This window comes from Oreochromis niloticus, linkage group LG19 (genome assembly GCF_001858045.2).
Source record: "Oreochromis niloticus isolate F11D_XX linkage group LG19, O_niloticus_UMD_NMBU, whole genome shotgun sequence".
Lineage (NCBI taxonomy): Eukaryota > Metazoa > Chordata > Actinopteri > Cichliformes > Cichlidae > Oreochromis > Oreochromis niloticus.
This window is the reverse complement of record NC_031983.2, coordinates 9,952,160-9,971,223: the sequence shown is the minus strand read 5'-3', so window position 1 is coordinate 9,971,223 and position 19,064 is coordinate 9,952,160. Positions and strand designations below refer to the sequence as shown.

Below are 19,064 nucleotides of genomic sequence, written 5' to 3'. Positions count from 1 at the left end.
AACTCTGAAATATCTCAGCACTACTCTGTACATTTAGACATTTGTGCTTTCCCCAAGTTAGACGCAGATCTACTACAGCTCATTTAACGCTATCACTAGATCAAAAATCTATTTTTAGGGGATTTATGATAACAAAAAAATTCTGATAATATCTTTTTTAGTGTATTACTATAGTACAAAGAGCCTGAACTCTGTTAGGCAGCTTTCTTGTCAAGCGGTCTTCAGGAATAGTTCTCCAGGCTTCTTGTAGGACGTTCAATGCTCTTCTTTGGATGTTGGCTGCCTTTTGTTCTGTTGTCTGTCAAGATGATGTTGGGTGTTTGGGATTATTGTCATGTAAAAAGAAATGAATCGGGTGCCATTCAGATGCTTTCCAGATGGTATTGCATGGTGGATCAAAATCTCACTGCACTTTTCTGTTTTCATAATTCCATTAATTTGGAGAAGATTCCCAACCCCACCGATTAAAATGCAGCCCAAAACGTGACAACCCCCCACAGTGTTTTAGAGATGACTGTAGAAACTTACTGTTGTTCCTCTCTCCTGAACTCTTGGACCTATTGGTGACCATTTGAACCAAAAACTTCAGTTATGGATTCATTACTCAGATTTTCAGTCCAGTTCTCCCCATTTCCCCTCCTTAAGAATGGCTTCTTGATAGCCAAACTTCCACTGAGACCATTTCTGATGATGCTTCAGAAAACCTAGAGTACTTTAATAACACACTGCACACCATGCTTAGTTATGCCAAGTTTTATGGCTTTGGGAATCAGCTTGTTGTTTGAATGGGGACAAATGATGATTTTGCAATAGGCTGCTTATAAGTGCCTACAGATACAATTTAACATTGGTTCTTTGCTAAGCTGTCTGTTATATGTAGACACAACATTGACTCATCCCTTGAGTTAGGTTCCTTCTTTATGCTTGAATGTTTCATAGCCCAGTGTTGGTACAAACTGGACTGCAAACTAAACAAACTAAACAAAAAAGCAGAAAAGACTCCAGAAAGCCTGGAGAAATATTGCTGAAGAGCACTTTCAAAGTCACAAGAAAGTCTGACACCTTGGAAGTGAGATATAAAGAAATAAGGGGTGGCTCAAGACTTTTGCACAACACTGTATACTGCAAACACTGTTGGATATTTAATTCCAATACAGCTTTACAGAGCCACTAGTCTGACTCTCAGCTCTTTTAGTACTTCTGGCCGTATCCTCATAAAGTTCCCCATATCAAATTGTCCCTTTTACTGCACGCATGTAAAATGCTTCATACAGTTTCTGAACCATGAAGAAGAACAGGACTGTTTACAACAAATTCTTCCGGCGTGATAAAAAGCTGCATAACTCTGGTTTTTGTGCCACAAGGTCAGGATCAAACTAGCTGTCATGAATTCTGACTCCCACAGTTATGCAAATAGAAATATTAGGGTCTAGTTGAAAATGACCAATAATAAGCCTGGCATTAGTCCTCTTTCCAACCACATCCACTCCAAGTCAGTAGAGTGCTCCAGGCCACTGGGCTGATCCCAAGCACTGTAATTATTCACCTAGGAAGCTCAGTATGTTCAGCACAGTCGCCATATTTTGTACTGTCCTCTACTCTGTGTATTACGACAAACTTGGCTTATTGGTCAATTTGCTTCCAGATGACAATACAGGAGCCTTTAATATAGTTTTGATTTATAAACTGTAACAGTAGATTCAAGTGCTTTATTTCCTTATTAAATTAAAATAAAAAGAGTTCCTGCTTAAGGTTTACCCACAGTTCCCCTGCACAACCTAGAGCTCCTTATTTGTAAAAAGCACTCCACTGCTGGTCTGCGGCTTGGGCCAAATCACTACAACGTGGAACTCTGACAGCTTTTAGTCATCCTCGGAGGTACGGTTTTCTTACTCAGGGGGGTAATAAATACATTCATACTTTCTCCGGTAAGAAAAAAAGAGGCTTTAAATGGATTTCACTGACCACAGCAAAGCAAATACAACAATAGTAACCACATCTGGCCAACACATGTGCCATCTTTTTTGTGTACATATCAGCAGCATCCAGCTCACAGTGTGTTTACAGCACGGAGCCAGATATCACCTTCTCTTCTGTGCTGTGAAATTGAAACTGTTGAGAGGACAGAAGGAAAAAAAAGAGTTTGACAGGAGCATCAAAAACAAGATGTCAAAAACAAGCCAAAGCATTTTATTTGCACACATCCAGCTCAGCCTAGGGATGCCAGTTTGGGAGGGCCTAGGTCGGGACTGAATTACACTCTACATACTGCTGCAGATGAAAGAAAGGGAGAGGTACAGCACACCTGCTGGAAACTGCTGATTGAGGGGAAGTGTGTTCCTGCCTGCTGCGGTGATCTCTGCCAAGTCGTACCGACAAGAAATGGTCGACACAGTTGGGACCACCCTGAAAAGAGAGAGGAACAGGGTGAGGCCTGGACTGACAGAAAGATTGACGGCATCCTATCAGCTGCTACTTCCCCAACATGTACAGCCATTTAGATAATGGCAGGCTGCTTCCTAAACCCTGTGAAAAAGAGGCTTCATGTTCTCCCCCGTGACTGCATTTCAGCTATGTTCTCATGAATAGCAGATTCTTCTTGACTGTCAGTACTACATATAGAAGTCTGATGATTGTAATCTTGCTGAATAATGTACACTTTCCCATCCATCCGTTTTTTGTTTTTTTTTACTGCTTATGCAGTTCAGGGTAACAGCAGGGCTGGAGCCTCTCCCAGCTGTCACAGGGCGAGAGGTGCTGTACGCCCTGGGCAGATCGCTAGTCTGTAGCAGGGCACTTTTCATGTGCAAGACAGCCTTATCAGGATATGATGTAATGTATCCAGGCTCCTTTCTGTGATAGCACTGTAGTCTGTCGTGGCAGGGCTTGCTTCGTCGTTAAGGCTGTCATCACCCAATGGGATGATGAGAATGCCATCCAGAAATAAGTGTGGACATCAGAGAGGCCACAGACATGGCATCAAGTGTTTGTTTGGCTCTGGGTATGAATTACGCAAGACACTGTCTGTGTATTTATCAAGGTTAGAGAGGGACTGCCACCAAGGCTCACCACACGTCTATATTAATCACATTAGAGATGTTAAAATGAGGACTTTCAACAATACCTTTCAAACGTGTGAGTTAAAATAATGTTTTTCCTTTTCTGAATGTTCTCTCATGTTTTAAGTTGTTTTTTACTCTGTAAGCTTGTTACGGCCCTAGCAGGGCCTCCTCCTGAAGTTGCCTGTGTGGGCGTGTCCTATCGTCTCTCCTGCCTTAGGTGCCACCTTTTTCTTTTGTACAGCTGTTCAGCAATTAAAGGTATTTAAGGCCAGAGAAAGGTACCAGAGAGCCATGTTGGTGGTTGCAGCTAGTAAGCTGTGTTTTCTGATTGCTTGCTCCTGCTCGGTGGAGAGGAGTGTGTTTGGTCACTAATCCATTTTTTACTTACTTTTCAGTTTATTGACCAACGCTTGAGTTTTGTTTTGTTTCTTTAAATGGTGATAGCGGCTTGTCCGACTCTTTTAGTTATTAATAGAAGCAGTAATTAAACTCTTTAATTTAACCATTTTGCCTATGTCTCCTTTTTTCGACCCGGACACATTTTGTTACTTCCCCTCATCCCCTGGACGTTTTTAGGGGAATAATAACAAAGCTAGACAAGTTCTACACATAGGTTTAAAACAATTTGTAAAAGTGCTGTGAAATGCCTGCACAGTAATAGTCAAAAGAAAAACATACATTTCTTTATATTTCCCTAAGAAGATGAGAAATATGTGCAGCAATCTATTGGAACATTTGCAAACATACAATTCTAAAGAACTTGAAAGTCAGTATTTGGTGTGATCATGTTTGTTCTTTAACATAGCCTGAAGCTTCTTGTCATTTCTTTAGGTTTGTCATACTCTTCACAAATAGGTCTTCAGGCTTCTTAAAGGAAATTCAAAGCTCTTTGGATGTTGGCTAGCCTCATGTTCTGTTCTCTGTTGAAATAGTCGCACATCTTGATCATCTTGATCATTAATGTTCAGGTCATGGATCTGGGAAGGCCAATCCATGGCTGATAATGTTTCTGCAAATTAGGAGGCTGGAAGCTCACACAAAGTTGCTTTTACTATGGGCACTGGGCCAAAATACAAAGGAAACAGCCATCAATAATTTTACAGTGCATCTGGGTTTATTTCACTTTACATTAAACTTGAGAAAAAACACAAATGGAGTGCTCAACTCTTAAAGAGAAAAGAAGGTTGGACCATAAGTCATTAACTGAGAAGAACAATTTAAACCCATTTCAGCTGCAGGAGTGAGACGAGCAAGCTAAAGGGCCAGGAGAGCTCAACGGTCAAAGAAGCTCAGGAACCAATGATGAGAAATCAAGAGAGGAAAGGAGGTAAATATGGTAATAAAATAAGAATATTTACTGTTTTTATTATTGTGTGTTTCTCTGTGCACGTATGGTTCGACTGAACTGGGAGTGTGATTGGGATCACTGTCATGCTAAAAAAGGAAGCTGTTGCCAATCAGGCACTTCCCAGATGGTATTGCATGGTCTATCAAAATCTGACCGTACTTTTCAAGGTTCATCATTCCATCAGTTTAGACAAGAACAACAACAACACTGGTTGCAGTACAGCCTCAAAACATGACAGAGCCTCCGCTGTTTTTTACAGATGGCTGCAGACACTCATCGTTCTACCTCGCTCCTGACTTCTTAAGTAAACATTCAAATTTGCCACAGATTTTTAGTCCAGTTGTTGTGTAATTTTGCATACCTCAGTCTTTTTCACTTTCTTAAAAATGGCTTTTTTACAGCCACCCTTCCACTGAAACATTTCCGATGAGGCTCCAGTGAACAGGAGATTGATTAATTGAAGGTGCAGATGCATCTCTCAGGTCCTGTGTCAGGTCTTTGCTGGATTTTTTCCTCTTTAGGACGTGACTTTCAGATCGAGCGATCATCTGCTGCAGATAGAACTGGCAGGCCCAAAAAATTTTCAGGAATACGCTCCAAAACCATTCAGATATGCTGTATGTCAGGGTTTCAACTTGCTCTTTCCTGATGCAAAATATAATTTTATGTCCGTCAAGCTCATATTGTTGCTACTTTTTGTAGATTTGGTTAAAGAAATGGGAAAAAAATGATGTGCTTGTGTGACAGATTGCTGGTGTAAAAAAGAAAAAAAATATTTAAAACTGTTTTTTTCATAACTTGTCTGTCATGTGCAACGCTTAAACAACACAGTCTGGCTCCTTGGAAGCAAACTATAAAGAAATCAGGGGTGACTCAAGACTTTTACACAGTACTGTGCATGCATATAATCCTCCTCTGGCTAGACTGACAGACGAGAGAGATGCTGACATGCTTGTAATTTGGTTGCCGTATTTGGACAATGAGGAAAAAAATATATTGGGTAAAGGCCCACTGTTGACATTGTCCAAGCTGTGAAACCCAGTAAATACACAAAATACTGGATATTTATTATATCTTCAGCCATTAAACTGTCACCAGTCAGACCGGCTGTTAAGACGTTACATTTCTGCCAGTTAGTTCACATAATTCACAGACCTGATGGAATCCCCCAATTTTTTTAAAAGTCGCCCAGCCGAACGGCCGTCGTCATTTCAAAATCGCTCACAGTATGGGCCAGCGTCTCCACAAGGGCATACAAAAACTTTTCAGATGTCCAACATTGTACATAAAATGCGGTTGAGACATTTTCCATCCACCGAATTCATCAGTGATGTTGTTATGGTCGTTAGAGAACGCAACAGCAACATTTTTGTGGCAAAGTAAACATTACCTCAACAAAGAATTTGCCCAAAGACTTCTCCGAGGAGGTTTTGCATGGAAATAAACTTCCAAGTAAATACAGTGTGTGTAACACTTTTCAGTCAAACTCCACAGACCCTCTGTATTTATTACAGCATAAATATGAAAACCTCCCATTTTCGGTCCCATTTTTTTTCCTAAGAATGAAAATGGCACAATAAAAGGCTGTTATGCAACCAAAGATGTTTCTGGGTGTTTCAAACAAGGAGATTGAGCTATTTTCTGTTTAGGTTTGTGATTAACAGCCCCCAGGTTGTCTCCAGATGTGGTTTGGCCTCAGACACACACACATACACGCTGACTCTGATCAGCAATAAAAAAAGGTGACCCCTCATGACACTATCCATCATCATAAGAGATGACGCGGTGATCTAATAAGAAGATCTGACTCTTTGTGCAAACATGAAATCATTATTTAAGCTAAATGGTGGACAGCTGGTTGGGCGTTTAGAAGCACAGGCAACAGTTACCAAACTTCTCATCAATACTATTAACTGGTGACATAAAAACAATAAGGTGTTGGGAAACAGTAGGAGAACTTATGTGAATTCAACCATCAGAGCCATCTATTTATTTTATGAGGGAGACTTGGTCACAATCGATCTATAAAACAACAAATAGAGACTGAGCTGTCTGTAAATAAAAACTGCCCCCTTCCTTTCCAGTGTCCAATTTGCCCATTCCAAAATCCTCTGGAGCCTTATATGACTTCCAAACATAAAAATCTGGTACAAAACAAAAAACGTGCATGATTTTAATCCTTTTTTTTAATTGCTCTGAAATGCATCTAAACATCCCACGCACCATTTACTTATATCATGATCTATCATGCAAGTCTTAATATACAAGCCCTGTGATTGATTCCTCTTGGGTTATCTTATCTTCAGCTAAGTAGAAACAGTTGAAGGACAGCTTTATGACTTTATCATTTTGTTAACAGCTCTCCATAATTGCCGTGTCACTGTGTATTTTTCTACTCAGCTGTCATCCTGTTTTTATTCATTTAGTAACTTAGCTCTTCCTTAGATAAACACTCTTCCGGACTGTGCCAAGACAATCCGTGAAGAAAGGGGTCCTGGGTACTGCAGGGCGAGTGCAAAAACAACACTGCATTAGTTATCCTAAAGTCAAAGAGCTCCATAATGACAGAGTGATAAAGTGCAACCTTGATCTTGTTTCATTGTGCTATATATTACTGGTTTCTTGCATCTTAAGATTAGTCACAGGGAACAAACCAAAGCTCCCACTGCGGAGATCCTGTTTTTAAATTTGGATTTAAGGATATAATTCTTTGATAGACTGTGACTGAACATGGAGTAGGCTGATAGACATGATACAGCTGCAGATTCGTGTAAACACATTGGAAACAGTGGTGTACAGTAACCATGCAGTTTACTGTAACATCAGCAGCAGCATTATTGAGTAAAAGGGTTCTAGTTTTATTTCAGAAACTCAATCTGATATTATTCAACCTGCAGGTGAGCAAAAATGAACAGGTAAGCACTTATCATCTGGCTTAGCGTTACTGTAAGACTGGAAACAAACAGCTAGTCAGGCTCTGTCCAACACCTCTTAAACTGCTAGCTTTTACACTTTTACTGGGTTTCATAAAGATTAAAATGTATTAAATCTTGATGAAAGACCTTCAGGTATGTTGGCAGGTGAATTTTGAGATTTGTATCTATCTATTCATTTTTTTAGCAGACATTGATGAGATAAGTATGGCTTTTCTGTTTTTGTACTCTTCACGATATCCACTTTTCCTCACCATAACCTGGTGACTCAAGAAGCCCCCCCCCCCAAAAAGAAAAGAAAAACAACCTCACAACTTCTTTTGAGCACCTTAGGACTTTAACTTGTAAAGCAGTGCTTTAAGATAACTTTAAAAAGTTTTGAAAAGTTCTTCCAAAACCCTTTTCTTCCTGATAAGAGAAGCAATAGCCTGGCAGCAGAAAGTTTCATCTAATTGCTGGTTTAGACTGCGCGGCCTGCTGGAGACTAATTTGAGGTAAGCAAATAAACAGATTTAACTCTCTTGGATGACCTTGAGCTGGTGTGACTGTGAAGCAAGCATGGCACAGACTCAGTGAATTTTCCTCTTATAAATAAAGGTTAAAATAAACACTGCTTAACCCTTTTGTCTAAATTCATCAGCTTACACTAAGTACGTATTTACTTATTTCCATCTTGACTGTCAATCGTGTACAGTATTTGACCGCTAGGTCCTGTAGATATTTAGATGCATTGCTCATGATGCCATGAAGTCATGAGGATCAGCACGATAAGTAAACTCACCTCTTCTGGCACTTGAGGCTGTTTAGCAGCATGTCTGTCTGCGGGCTTATTAAAACTTGGCTCCCTAATGAACATTCGCCCTTGAAGCCTGCTGAGTGCTTAGTGCTGCTCAGGAGACGAGGCTCTGGACGCACGGGGCCTCTCTTCCTGCTCCCTACTGAGCGCTCGGTATAAAACTCAGCTGTACCGGCAGGCCGGGTTAGAGTCATATGAATACTTTTACATTACAGTGAACTGGAATGTTAACAAAAGACAGTCGACAGAATAAATTCTGTGCTTGTTCCTCCGTGTTTTATTTCAGGATGAAATGAATTTTGCGAGCTAATGTGGAGAACTGTTGCTTTGGCTTGGTGACAGTTTCTGTGTGTCGTTTTGTCATTTTCATCTTGTCAGCTTTGCCTTGGGTGATTTAAAACCCACTGCTGCAGCAGCATGGGAGAGCGAGAGCAAAAAAGCTGTTTCACATGGGCTGACTGAGACCCTGCAGCCATGCCGTGAGTTCATACTACACCATGCCAATGTGTGTGTGCATGTGTGTGCATGAGAACTGTAGCTGAAGCTGAGTGTTATGTGGGGCAATGGTAGACAGAGTTGCTCAATAACATATCCAGCCCAAGATTTCTCTCATGGGTGTGATTCACAAAGTGGGCAGTTATGGGAAACATCCAAGAAGTCCAACTTAAAAGACATGAAAATCCTGTTCTTTTTATCTATCCATCCATCAAGAACATCATAGCAACAGTCAATTGTTCTGGTAGTAGTGTGATTGTCTGGGGCTGTTTTGCTGTGTGAGGACCTGGACAACTGATCAAGCCATGAATTGTGCTCTCTACCAGGAAATCCTGAAGGAGAATGTCCAACCAAGAGTTCATGGCCTGAAGCTCAAGAACAGTTAAATTATGCAGCATGACAATGAATTATCAGAAATGCTGATCATTGTCTGTCTATCTATCTATCGGTATCTATCTATCTACCGGTATCTATCTATCTATCTATCTATCTATCTATCTATCTATCTATCTATCTATCTATCTATCTATCTATCTATCTATCTATCTATCTATCTATCTATCAAGTCCTCTGGTTCTGCCAAAGATGAATGTGACACTAATTTAAAAAACAGTTCAAAGACATTCCTGAAAAGTGCCATGATGAATGGGGCAGTTTTCCCAAACATCTGTTAGAGGCCTCAGTTTCTGTCTGCCTGGAGGGCTCTCGCAGACAGGTCAGGGTAGTCAGAGAGACTTCCTCCCTAAACCTTGCATCCCTCCAGTCCAGTCCCATGGATCCCATGGTCGTAACAAGGTTTCATTGATAGCTGTTCCACCGACTGGACTAAAGTTTAGCCGTTGTTGAATGCTGCCGTTGATGTTACCCTACTGACCTTCACGCACTCAACACTGGCGACTGATAATTAACAAAAGCCTGTGGCAGAGAGCACTTTGAAGTCATCTCTGCTAATCGCCGTGTCATCCCCTTTTTACTTGAAGTTTGCTTGTGGTAAGCAGAGTCTAGGCTATGGTGGGCCAGCGGTTTGTTCTGACTAAATGGACTATGGGGAAAATGTTTAATGGATTGAAAAATAACAAATTTATCATGCTTAATAGGAAGCTATTCAGGTCAAATTGACCTCATGCGGGGGGTTAAATCGCATCGTAACTTTCTGGCGCTCGACCTTCACTGTTAATTGGGGGCAGTGAAGAAGATTTTTCATTCTCCTAACTGCTGAAGAGAGCACATGATTCTCTGCTCACAGCTACCCAAGCATAAGGCCCGTGCACCAGGACTAGCAGGCCTTAAACACGAGCATTACACGAGTGCTGCATATGGAAAGAAGATTATTCCTTCAAAACACAGCTAGCAATTAGTTTGCCTCAAACTCCAGCACCATACCAAGTTTATGTGCTGTCATGTTGAAGGCTGGGAAGCACGTGTCATCAGTGAGTCAGCCACCAAATAGGGTTTATGTCTCATCCATTCCCAGCAGTAAAGATAAACAGAACTTAACCTGCATTACTCAACAGGCCTGCAGTCTAATATCAAAACAACTGACAATTTGTTAAATCTCTGCTTTATGGTGCGTGCAGTCAGACTAACACATGGGTGGCTTAGGGGTGAAATAAAATAACACAGTCGACGTCTGCACTAAAAAACCCCTGCAGCAAAGCAAGGTTTAAAAAACAACAAAAAAGGTGAGTTACAGCTGACACTGCTGTAAATAAAGATAAGATTTAAAGGCAGATGTACAGTTTATTTACCACACATGCCTATACTTTCCATATTATAAACATTACAGGCTGTTTGTTGATACTTGACTTAAATCATCGTGACCTTCTGGAGGCAATTAAAGGACTCTAATGGGAACAGCGTTTTTCAGGCAGTTTTTCAGAAGTACGGTCTATTTTATAAGACGCTACCTGACACTAATAAAGTGTAAAAGAAGAAGAAATCACTCCTTTGTAGCTTTTTAACTTTTCCCACTGAAAAAATAGTCCCTTTGTCTCGAGTGCACTCACTGAGTTTAGATGCCAGGTTGGTGCCACACAGTTGGCATGTACTTTGAAATGATTGTCTCACCTTTGCCCCAGTTTCTAAAAATACCTAATCTAATATCACCCCTTGCATCTTTTAATGTTGTGTGTTATGAAAACGTGATGAAGAGAACCATCAGTTCCTATTTTTGCGAGATACACGTGTGGAGCAGTTTGTTTTTCTGCGGTGGGTAAGGGGCTGAGGGGCTGAGGGGTAAATCCAGCAGATATCCATTTCTGTCCTCCTGGTAAAGCTGCTAATGTGGAAAATGCTTGACCTTGATTTTCCACGGTCGGTTGGTAGAGACACCGTAAAGCCGTAAAGCAACGAGAATAGGGGCCGAAGCTTTGAGGCACGGCCCATCTATAAACCCTTCAAGACAAAACAGCGACAGAGTCCAGAGCGCCATGCGGCCAGGTCACAACCAGGGGGACCAGAAGGAAGAGAGCTTCAGGGGCTCGGGCCAGCGGCACGAGATGCACGCTTAAATCGAGGGTAAGGAGCCAGGAAAATTGAAAGGGAGGAGACAGAAAAGCAGAGAGGAGGAAGAAAGCTCCGGTTGAAACGCCAGAATGATCTATCGCACACATTAACTCCTCCCTCTGCTGTTTTTTTCTTTTGTGAACTGAATACTCAGAATTTACAAGAATGCATGTCACCAAGGGCACTCCATCGCGCTCCTATTTAGACATTACTGCCAGTGCTGATTTATGCTGTGACTGATTTCTGAATCTTTTAGGCTACATCTGGCTAATGAGTAGAAGGCCCCCACATCTTTAGAAAAATGTATGTTTTCTGGAAAGTTATTGCATGTTCTTATTTGACCTAATTGGCTGCCAGCATGATCCACCCTTTGAATCCGCTCCAGCAGCATTTATCATGCAGCGGTGTGACATCATTCTGCATATTGTTCATTGGAGACATTTTTAAATCAAACTTCAAGAGACAGAAGGACTGTACAACAGAATTTAAGGCTGAAGTGGAGCAGCAGACACTTAACCAAAGTGTAAAAAAACAAAACAAAGGCAGCATATTTTCACAGCCTACTGAAGCCATACAAGAAGACAACAATACATGGCAGCAATTTTAATGTCATAACCTAGAATTTTACATTTGAATGAATCCACAGGAATCTTCTACTTTCTTTTTTGTGATGTAGGATTTTTGGCGTAATCAAATATAAATCTTACATTTGTTATCTGACTTCTGGATCAAAATTCAAGTAGCATGCATTATTCAGCAAATTAACACCAATAAGTATCTAGACTGGGATTGTGAAATATGAGGCCCGTGGGCCAGAATCAGCCCAGCAAAGACTCCAATCTCGCCCACTGGATGGCGTTGAAAAACATTAACGAGGACATGCGTTTTAAAATTTTTCCTTCTGATAAAAGTCAACGTCAAGTTATAAGCGTTATTAACACCAAATATACCTGACGATGCTCTTATCACGCACAGTAGAAACCGTCTTCCCACTACTGCAGAAGCTAACATCCACGGTTTTCCTTATCTCCAACTCTTTAATCTTAATGTACCATATTTTTTCCTGGATTGACTGCTGTGCAAACACCAGCCAATAGCTTGTCAAGCCAAAAAATCTGTGAATAGGTGAATTTTCCATGAATAAGTTCCAGAAATAGGTGATTCTGCGAATACTGAACCGTGAATAAGAAGACCTCCCCCATGACCGCTGATACCACACCCTACCAATTAGGTTAAACGTCTTCGTTGGTTAAATACCTGTAGTCTTAGTATTATAACTAGTTGAACTGGCGGAAAAAGGAGATCCAGTGGTCCGGCCCACTTAAGGTTAAAGTGGGCTCTACACTCCTTTGACACACCTGGTCTAGACAAAACCAGTCAGATGAAATTAGTTTTTCAAGTATCTAGATTGAATCACTGTCTTTCTTTCTTAAAATTGTATCTCAGAAGCCAGAGTCTACTGACACATTCAAGAAGTTGAGCTATTCAGTGCAAGAGCTCCACGGGGGTTCATTTGCTAGCAGGTACGAGGATGGATGTCTTGTCTTTCTCTACTATACTGTTTATTATACACAGTTCTGCTGCTAGGAGTTTCTCCGTTTCACAGACTGTGCTGCAATATGGGTTATAATAATACATAATTATTTCTGTATCAAAGCCAATCTTTTGAAAGGGGGCCAAAGGATAATTTGTAAAAGGGAAGTACTTAATCTAATCTTTGTTACAGTTTTCATCATTCCAGTCAGCTAAAGGTCTTTGTTAACTTAACAGCTCACACCCATAAATGAAAGAGCCGATCACTCAGCTGTGAAGCAATGCAAGGTGGACGTGTTGCCAGTGCTATGACATGCATCAGAAACGTTGCCAGTGGCGCTACAGTCTGTCTGACTTTCGCGTGTTTCTGGAGTGCTCCGCCATTTGAAAGTGTAGATGGAGCTGAAAGATTTCCCTCTTGTTTCCAGCACCGTACAGTATGGCTCGGAGGCAAACGCACATGCATTTCTCAGTTGTTTCACGGCTGCACTTGTAACACCCATAAAAAGTACGAATATCACGAAAGGCAAAGTGAAGGTGGTTGTCTTAAATAACACCCATGTGACCTACTTCTATTACCCAGCTGACAGCACTTTGTTCACACAGGCTGGGAAAGACCCTGCAGCCCAAGCCCTAAGTGCATTAGATTGATCCCGCTCTATCTTTAACTGTTTCCTCTAGTTGTGCGAATGCCTGTTTTATGTACAGTGCTCAATCTATTATGAAGCGTGATGGAGAACTTCTGTAATGATCCTTCTAAGGAAAAGCTGCCATGTTCAATGAAAAATAACACATCAATAAAGCACGTAATTCGAGTTTTTACAAAGTGGTTTTCTGCCAAAATGACCCTCCTTTTTCCACATTTTCCCTCAGGTCCTCACCGCTGCCCAGTCTGAACAATGTCAGTATTATGTTAGCTCCCGGGCAAAAAGAAAGGAGAGTTGAAGTCTTTGATACAAACAGCAAAAGGTAGCTAATGAAGAGATTGGCGCTCCTTGTTGTTAGTGCTCTCTATTGAAAGTCAATACAAGAGCCCGATTCACATAGATCACTTAAAATTCTGGAGGAGAGGCTAAGAATACACAGCTGATACTTGGTTATAACAGGAGCCCTACATTCTGGTAATGATACTGCTTAGCTGTCTTGTGTCTTACACTTGACCTCTGACCCCTCACTCGTGCAGCAGTGACAAGGCCGTCAACTAAACTGATGCAAATATGACATTCACGCTGACAGCGCGGATTCAACTCGATGCAGTTAATCAGCTTCCATCCATTTGTCCAAGATTACGCCATCGAACGTGAGACAATGAAAAGCACTTAATAATGTGGAGGCAATTCAAATCCACTTCAGGCTTGCTGTATCAAACACAGGCACGCACACATAAGCGGATCGTCAGTTCAGTCATGGGACTTGGATATTATTGCTGACTTGACCCTGCGCTTTGTGTGAAACCTCGCAGTGTAATGCAGTTATATTTCTGCTCTGCATTTGAAAGATGATAGGAGTGGCTTGGTTGTCATGCCAGAGCTTTCAAAGGACTCTTTGTGTGGAAGCGTCGGTCATAGCCAGAGACATCCTCCTGGTATTTATTCTAGAGTTCCTCCAGATGCTGCAAATTGAAGCCTATCAAATTGGGCCACATTAAAGTCCACTTTCATAACATTGTTGCTCCACAAATTTTTAATGATTCCCAAACAAGGGTTAGTTAAGGGGTATGCTAAAGACTGTATCTAGGGTAATCTGAATCTCTCTCTCTATCTATCTCTCTCTCTCTCTCTCTCTCTCTCTCTCTCTCTATCTATCTGCCAAGTTTGGAGTAGTTTGCATCAAGAGTTCCTTTGATAGCCGAAGAGCAGACAAAGACACATCTACCTAACGTTCATCTCACCATCAGTCTAATATGGTGGTTGTAGCGTGATGGTCTGTGACTGCTTTACCGCTTTAGCACCTGGACGACTTGCTGTAATTGATGAAGCCAGCTCTCTACTAGGAAATGCTGAAGGTAAATGTCCACCCATCAGTGCATGCCATGAAGGTTAAGCAGTCTTGTGTTCTGCAGGAGGACAGTGACTGTAAATGTAACAGCAAGTCCTCGTCTGAATGCTTAAAAAAAAGATGAAAGTTTTTGGAATGGCCTTGTCAAAGTCTGGACTTAAATCTCATTGAAATGCTTTGGTGTAACCTTAAACATGTCACTCACGCTCAAAACTCCTCCAATGTGGCTTATTTTTAAAAAAATCCTGCAAAGACCAGCGGGCCACAATTCCTCCACAGCGATGTGAAACTAATGCACTGAATCAGGTCTCCCAACAATACACCTGCCAAGTTTGGAGTAGTTTCTTTAGATGGCTGAGAAGAACATAAATTATGGATTTTTGACAAGAAACTAAAGGTGTTGGACAGATAACCTGTTGACATATTTTCTTGTGGCTGATAAATAAAACTAAACTAAATGTAACTGTCTAAAATGCTTGTCGATAAGTGAGAATCCAAGTGGTAGAACAATTAATGCTTTTATTAAACTTCTAATAAAAGCATCAACTGACTGGAACATAAGGAGGTATTTAAGTGTGACACGGGTGTACACCTGCCAGGAAAGGTTGGCAACGTCTGCCCTACACAGATACAAGAGCATGTAACATGACTCAGAAACAGATTAAGACATTGATTTAAACTCAGCAAGGAACACTTGAGCAGCAGCCAGCTGCTCATTCGCACAGGTCACTGAGGAGATCTGTCTGTCCATGTAGGGGTAACCCTCATGTATGCTGGGGTCAGATGGCTGTGATCTTTTTGTTGCCATCGGCACCAGGAAAGCATGCTTGATTTAACTGTTATCAGGCAAAAATAGGGTACAGTAGCAGGCAGCAAGCTAGATGCATAAGACAAATGTGGCATTCTTTGTAATTAGATTACCATGGGTTAGAAGATAAGCTGTAATCAATTGTAGTGGTCAGTCCGAGCCTTCACAGATTTAGTTTGCATGGATCGCTAACAAAAAAAGAGGAACACAGACGTCACTTTTCAGGGGTTTTGGATATTTCATGTCTGGGAAAAAGAATGAATGGGTAGAAAACAGCACTCAGTGTGTTTTGGATGGCAGTTCTGTGTGTGGTAATGGTGCTTAGGGAGTAAGGAGAGTGCTCATGAAAGAGACAGGCGTGCATCTTTGTGGGCTGAATGAGAGGAGCGAGCCAGCTCTCTTTGGGTAGTTTAGGGTCTTATGGGAGAAGAGAAATGTGTTATTTCCAGACAGTGAGAAGGAAAGTGATGATGCAGCGGATGAAAAGAGGAGATGAATGGGATGTTACATAACTTGACCAGTTTTCCAAGGTTTCAGTTTGAGGGAGTCTGAACTGTGAGCTTTTTACTGCCAGATAAAAATGTGTGTGTATGATCAGGAAGCACGTTTTACATATATCCTACAATCTATAAAAGCTTAACAGTACCACTGTAAATTAGCTTTAAAGTGCCCTTACATGGTTCACAGTGTGTCCCACCACAGAAATGGGTTAATAGAATAATAAGCCTAATTAATTAAAATAATCATAAAACGGTGACTTTGAAATAATGAAACAATCAGCTCTGCGAAAGGAAGAAAAAAACATCTGGAAGTTGTATAATATTTTCTACCCTGTCAACTTAAATTTAAATTGAAGGTAATGATTAATGCAGCTGCATTCATAAAACAGTCCTGCTCGAAGAAATTCAGAGCAACAACATGTAGCTTGGCAGAGAAAGTGCGTGTGGGCACATGGACCGAGCGATGCTGTAAGTAGAAGCAAGAATACATCCGACAAGGGGGAGTTTCTCCACGCAAAGCGCATGCAATCCCTACAAAAATTCCCAGTGACTTCAGATCCAAGGAGGTGGTGATACTCATGCGAGCACGATTCAAACTCTCAGAGTAAGAATACAGCCTCAGAGCCCAGAGCCAGCGCGCTGCTCTCTTTGCCCCTCTTTTCTTGTTCAACATAAACTAAAGAGACGCAGATAGAATAATGTTTGCGTAAAACAGCATCTTTTTTCAGCGCGGGGAAACGAAAAAAAGCTGATAGTGTCTCCGTTTTCGGACTGTAGAAAAGTAAAGACTTGATAACCTGAAGACATTCTGTTTACGTCTTACCTGGGCATTATGAAGAGGTATCCGGGCATTTTTCATTGTTGGGAGAGGATGCGGTCTTGCTGAGCTCGTGTAAAACGGTTTCTCGTTTTATTTTTATTTTCTTCTTCGTTTTAATTTTTGAGTTGCTCCTATTTTAGTGGCTCTTGATAGAAACGGTAACGCGTGTGCCCTTTTACGCGGTAGTTTCAAAAAACTTTGCATGCCCAAAATGGACCGTGCAGGATTTGCTCTTTTAATGTTTTTGACTGTTGTGCTCGTGCGAGTTGGTGACAGTCAAAGGGACGCGGCAGGTGGGAGGAAAGAGGGTGCGGGGGCAGGCCGGGCGGTCTGGGACCAGCTGCAGTCCCGGGGGATCAGTCGAGGTCACTCGCCGAGGGGACCGCGGGACGCTTCGTCCTCGAGAACATCCGGTGACTCTTCACCTGAGACCAGTCAGTCGAGGACTCTGGTCCGCCTGCCCAGGGGGACATCATCTCAGGAGAATCGCAAGCACATATCCAAAGAAAGACCGGTCCATGCTGCTGGCACCTCCGGGGAAGATCTTGTCTCTGCGCCGAGGGATGGTGCGCGGCGCACCGCCAGACACCCTGCCAGCCAGCAGCAACGAAACAGAGTGAACCGCAGGCAGAGCAGCAGGCACAGCTCTGCCAGCACTAAGCGACTTATCGGGTAAGAGTGACGGCCAAGTTCCCCACTGTCAGCAGTCTAAAAGTTTTACTTTGGGTTATCAAACTCTGCATGAGCAGTGGGCTGCTTCAGGAGGAACGTGTGACCTATTTAGCTGTAGCTATTAATCCATGTGATTTACTGTAAAGTGATGGTGGCCCCTTTAGCGTAATCTTTCTTCCTGTAAGGCAAATCAGCACATTCCCCCAAAGCACTCTGTATACTGCATTCATTTGTCAACCAGTAGGTGACAGCTTTAAGCCAACTAAATATGAATTATAATAACGTATGGGTTTTGTTATCAAGGTCATGGCAGAACATGAAATAATAGCTGAGGTCAAACACCGTTGATTACCGGGCTGATGTGGCGGGGGCAGTAATGAACAGCAAATGTGATGCATATGGGTGAACTGTGTTTGAACTATTTAACATTGCATTATCACCATTTCCTCCCATTACTACACATTACAGTATATTCAAATTGCAGGAGGAGAGTGGCTGCAGCGAGTGCTCCAGTTTTAGGCTGTTGCCCGTGGCCATGTATTGTAGTGGCTCCACCAAAGCGTTGGCTGGTGAGCATTTAAAAAATTTGCTCGGTGATCAGAAACACCTGTTTCTCCAGTGGCACTCGCTCCAGCCTGCAAATCTCCTGTTGGGTCTCTGTTCAACTCTAAACAGGACGACGGGCTGTTTCCATATTAGACCTCTTTTCTTTTTGTTAAATGAAGCCTCCTGCATCCACTCCTGTTTGTTCCACTGGGACAAAGCTTGATACACACTGGAGGGTGAATGTTTACATAATAATCAGAGGGAGATTTGAACGGCTCATCTTGGACTGCTGACACAGAAAATATAAATAAAGCATCTCTTCTGTGTGGCATAACAGGTCTATTATTGATATGTCCGAGTTATGGGGGATTGTTTGGAAGAAATAGATGGGCCTAAATATGATATGCACTTACCTGAGTAAGTAAGAAGTCTAACAGCCTGCTACCTCAGCTACCTACTTGCTACTGACTCTGCTGTAATGCCTTTGGTGAGCAGGACCTTGAGAAGTAGCATGCCCCACTAAACTCACGAGGCTTCACAGACAGGATATGATGATGTCAGCGCTCACATGTACCTTTCTCTCTGCGTAGCAGATGTGTTATGTTGTTTTGGTCTGAACCATTAAACCTGAAAAAACCAGCACATTCGGACCAATCCATCACTCAGACATCGAGGTGCTGTCTGCTGAAAGCAGCGTGCAAAGAAAATCGCTCGGTACAGGATTAGATCCAACATGCTTTATTGCAGGATAGGGCGAATGCCTTGCTTGACGTTGCCAAAAACACATATTCCAGCGTTGAATGAATGGGGTTCTTTGAGTTTTCGAGCAACATAAAGGTGGGCGTTGCGTAAATCTGCGGGAACATTACCTTTTAGTAGTCTGCGTGGTGATTTTAACACTTATTAGTTCAGATGAATCATCTGCTGCTTGTTAGAGAAAGTGTTCGCATGACACATTTCCTCTTTGGAATTCCCACTCGCTCATTTACCGTACCCCGCAGCTCTGGCAGAGCTGGGCTCACTTAGCTCTCCTTTACATTGAGATGGA

At 41.9% G+C, this 19,064-nt stretch overlaps 1 protein-coding gene and 1 long non-coding RNA gene across 3 annotated transcripts in view; one reads left to right on the top strand and one right to left on the bottom strand.

Moving 5' to 3' along the window:
• Positions 1–1,727: 1,727 nt before the first annotated feature.
• On the bottom strand, positions 1,728–16,927 carry LOC109195972 (uncharacterized). The gene is made up of 3 exons (XR_002057406.2): positions 16,802–16,927; positions 2,306–2,406; positions 1,728–2,112 (listed from the first exon to the last, which is right to left on the bottom strand). It is a non-coding gene; the product is annotated as an uncharacterized LOC109195972 (long non-coding RNA).
• LOC100698491 (latent-transforming growth factor beta-binding protein 2) overlaps positions 16,443–19,064 on the top strand; it is an 87,847-nt gene continuing 85,225 nt past the window's right edge. The window contains exon 1 of one of the 2 annotated variants that reach the window (XM_005453272.4): positions 16,443–17,470. In XM_005453272.4, coding sequence (XP_005453329.1) covers positions 17,001–17,470 — 470 coding nt within the window. In that variant the 5' untranslated portion in view covers positions 16,443–17,000. The remainder of the gene's footprint in view (positions 17,471–19,064) is intronic. The other variant, XM_005453271.4, reaches the window with a different exon arrangement.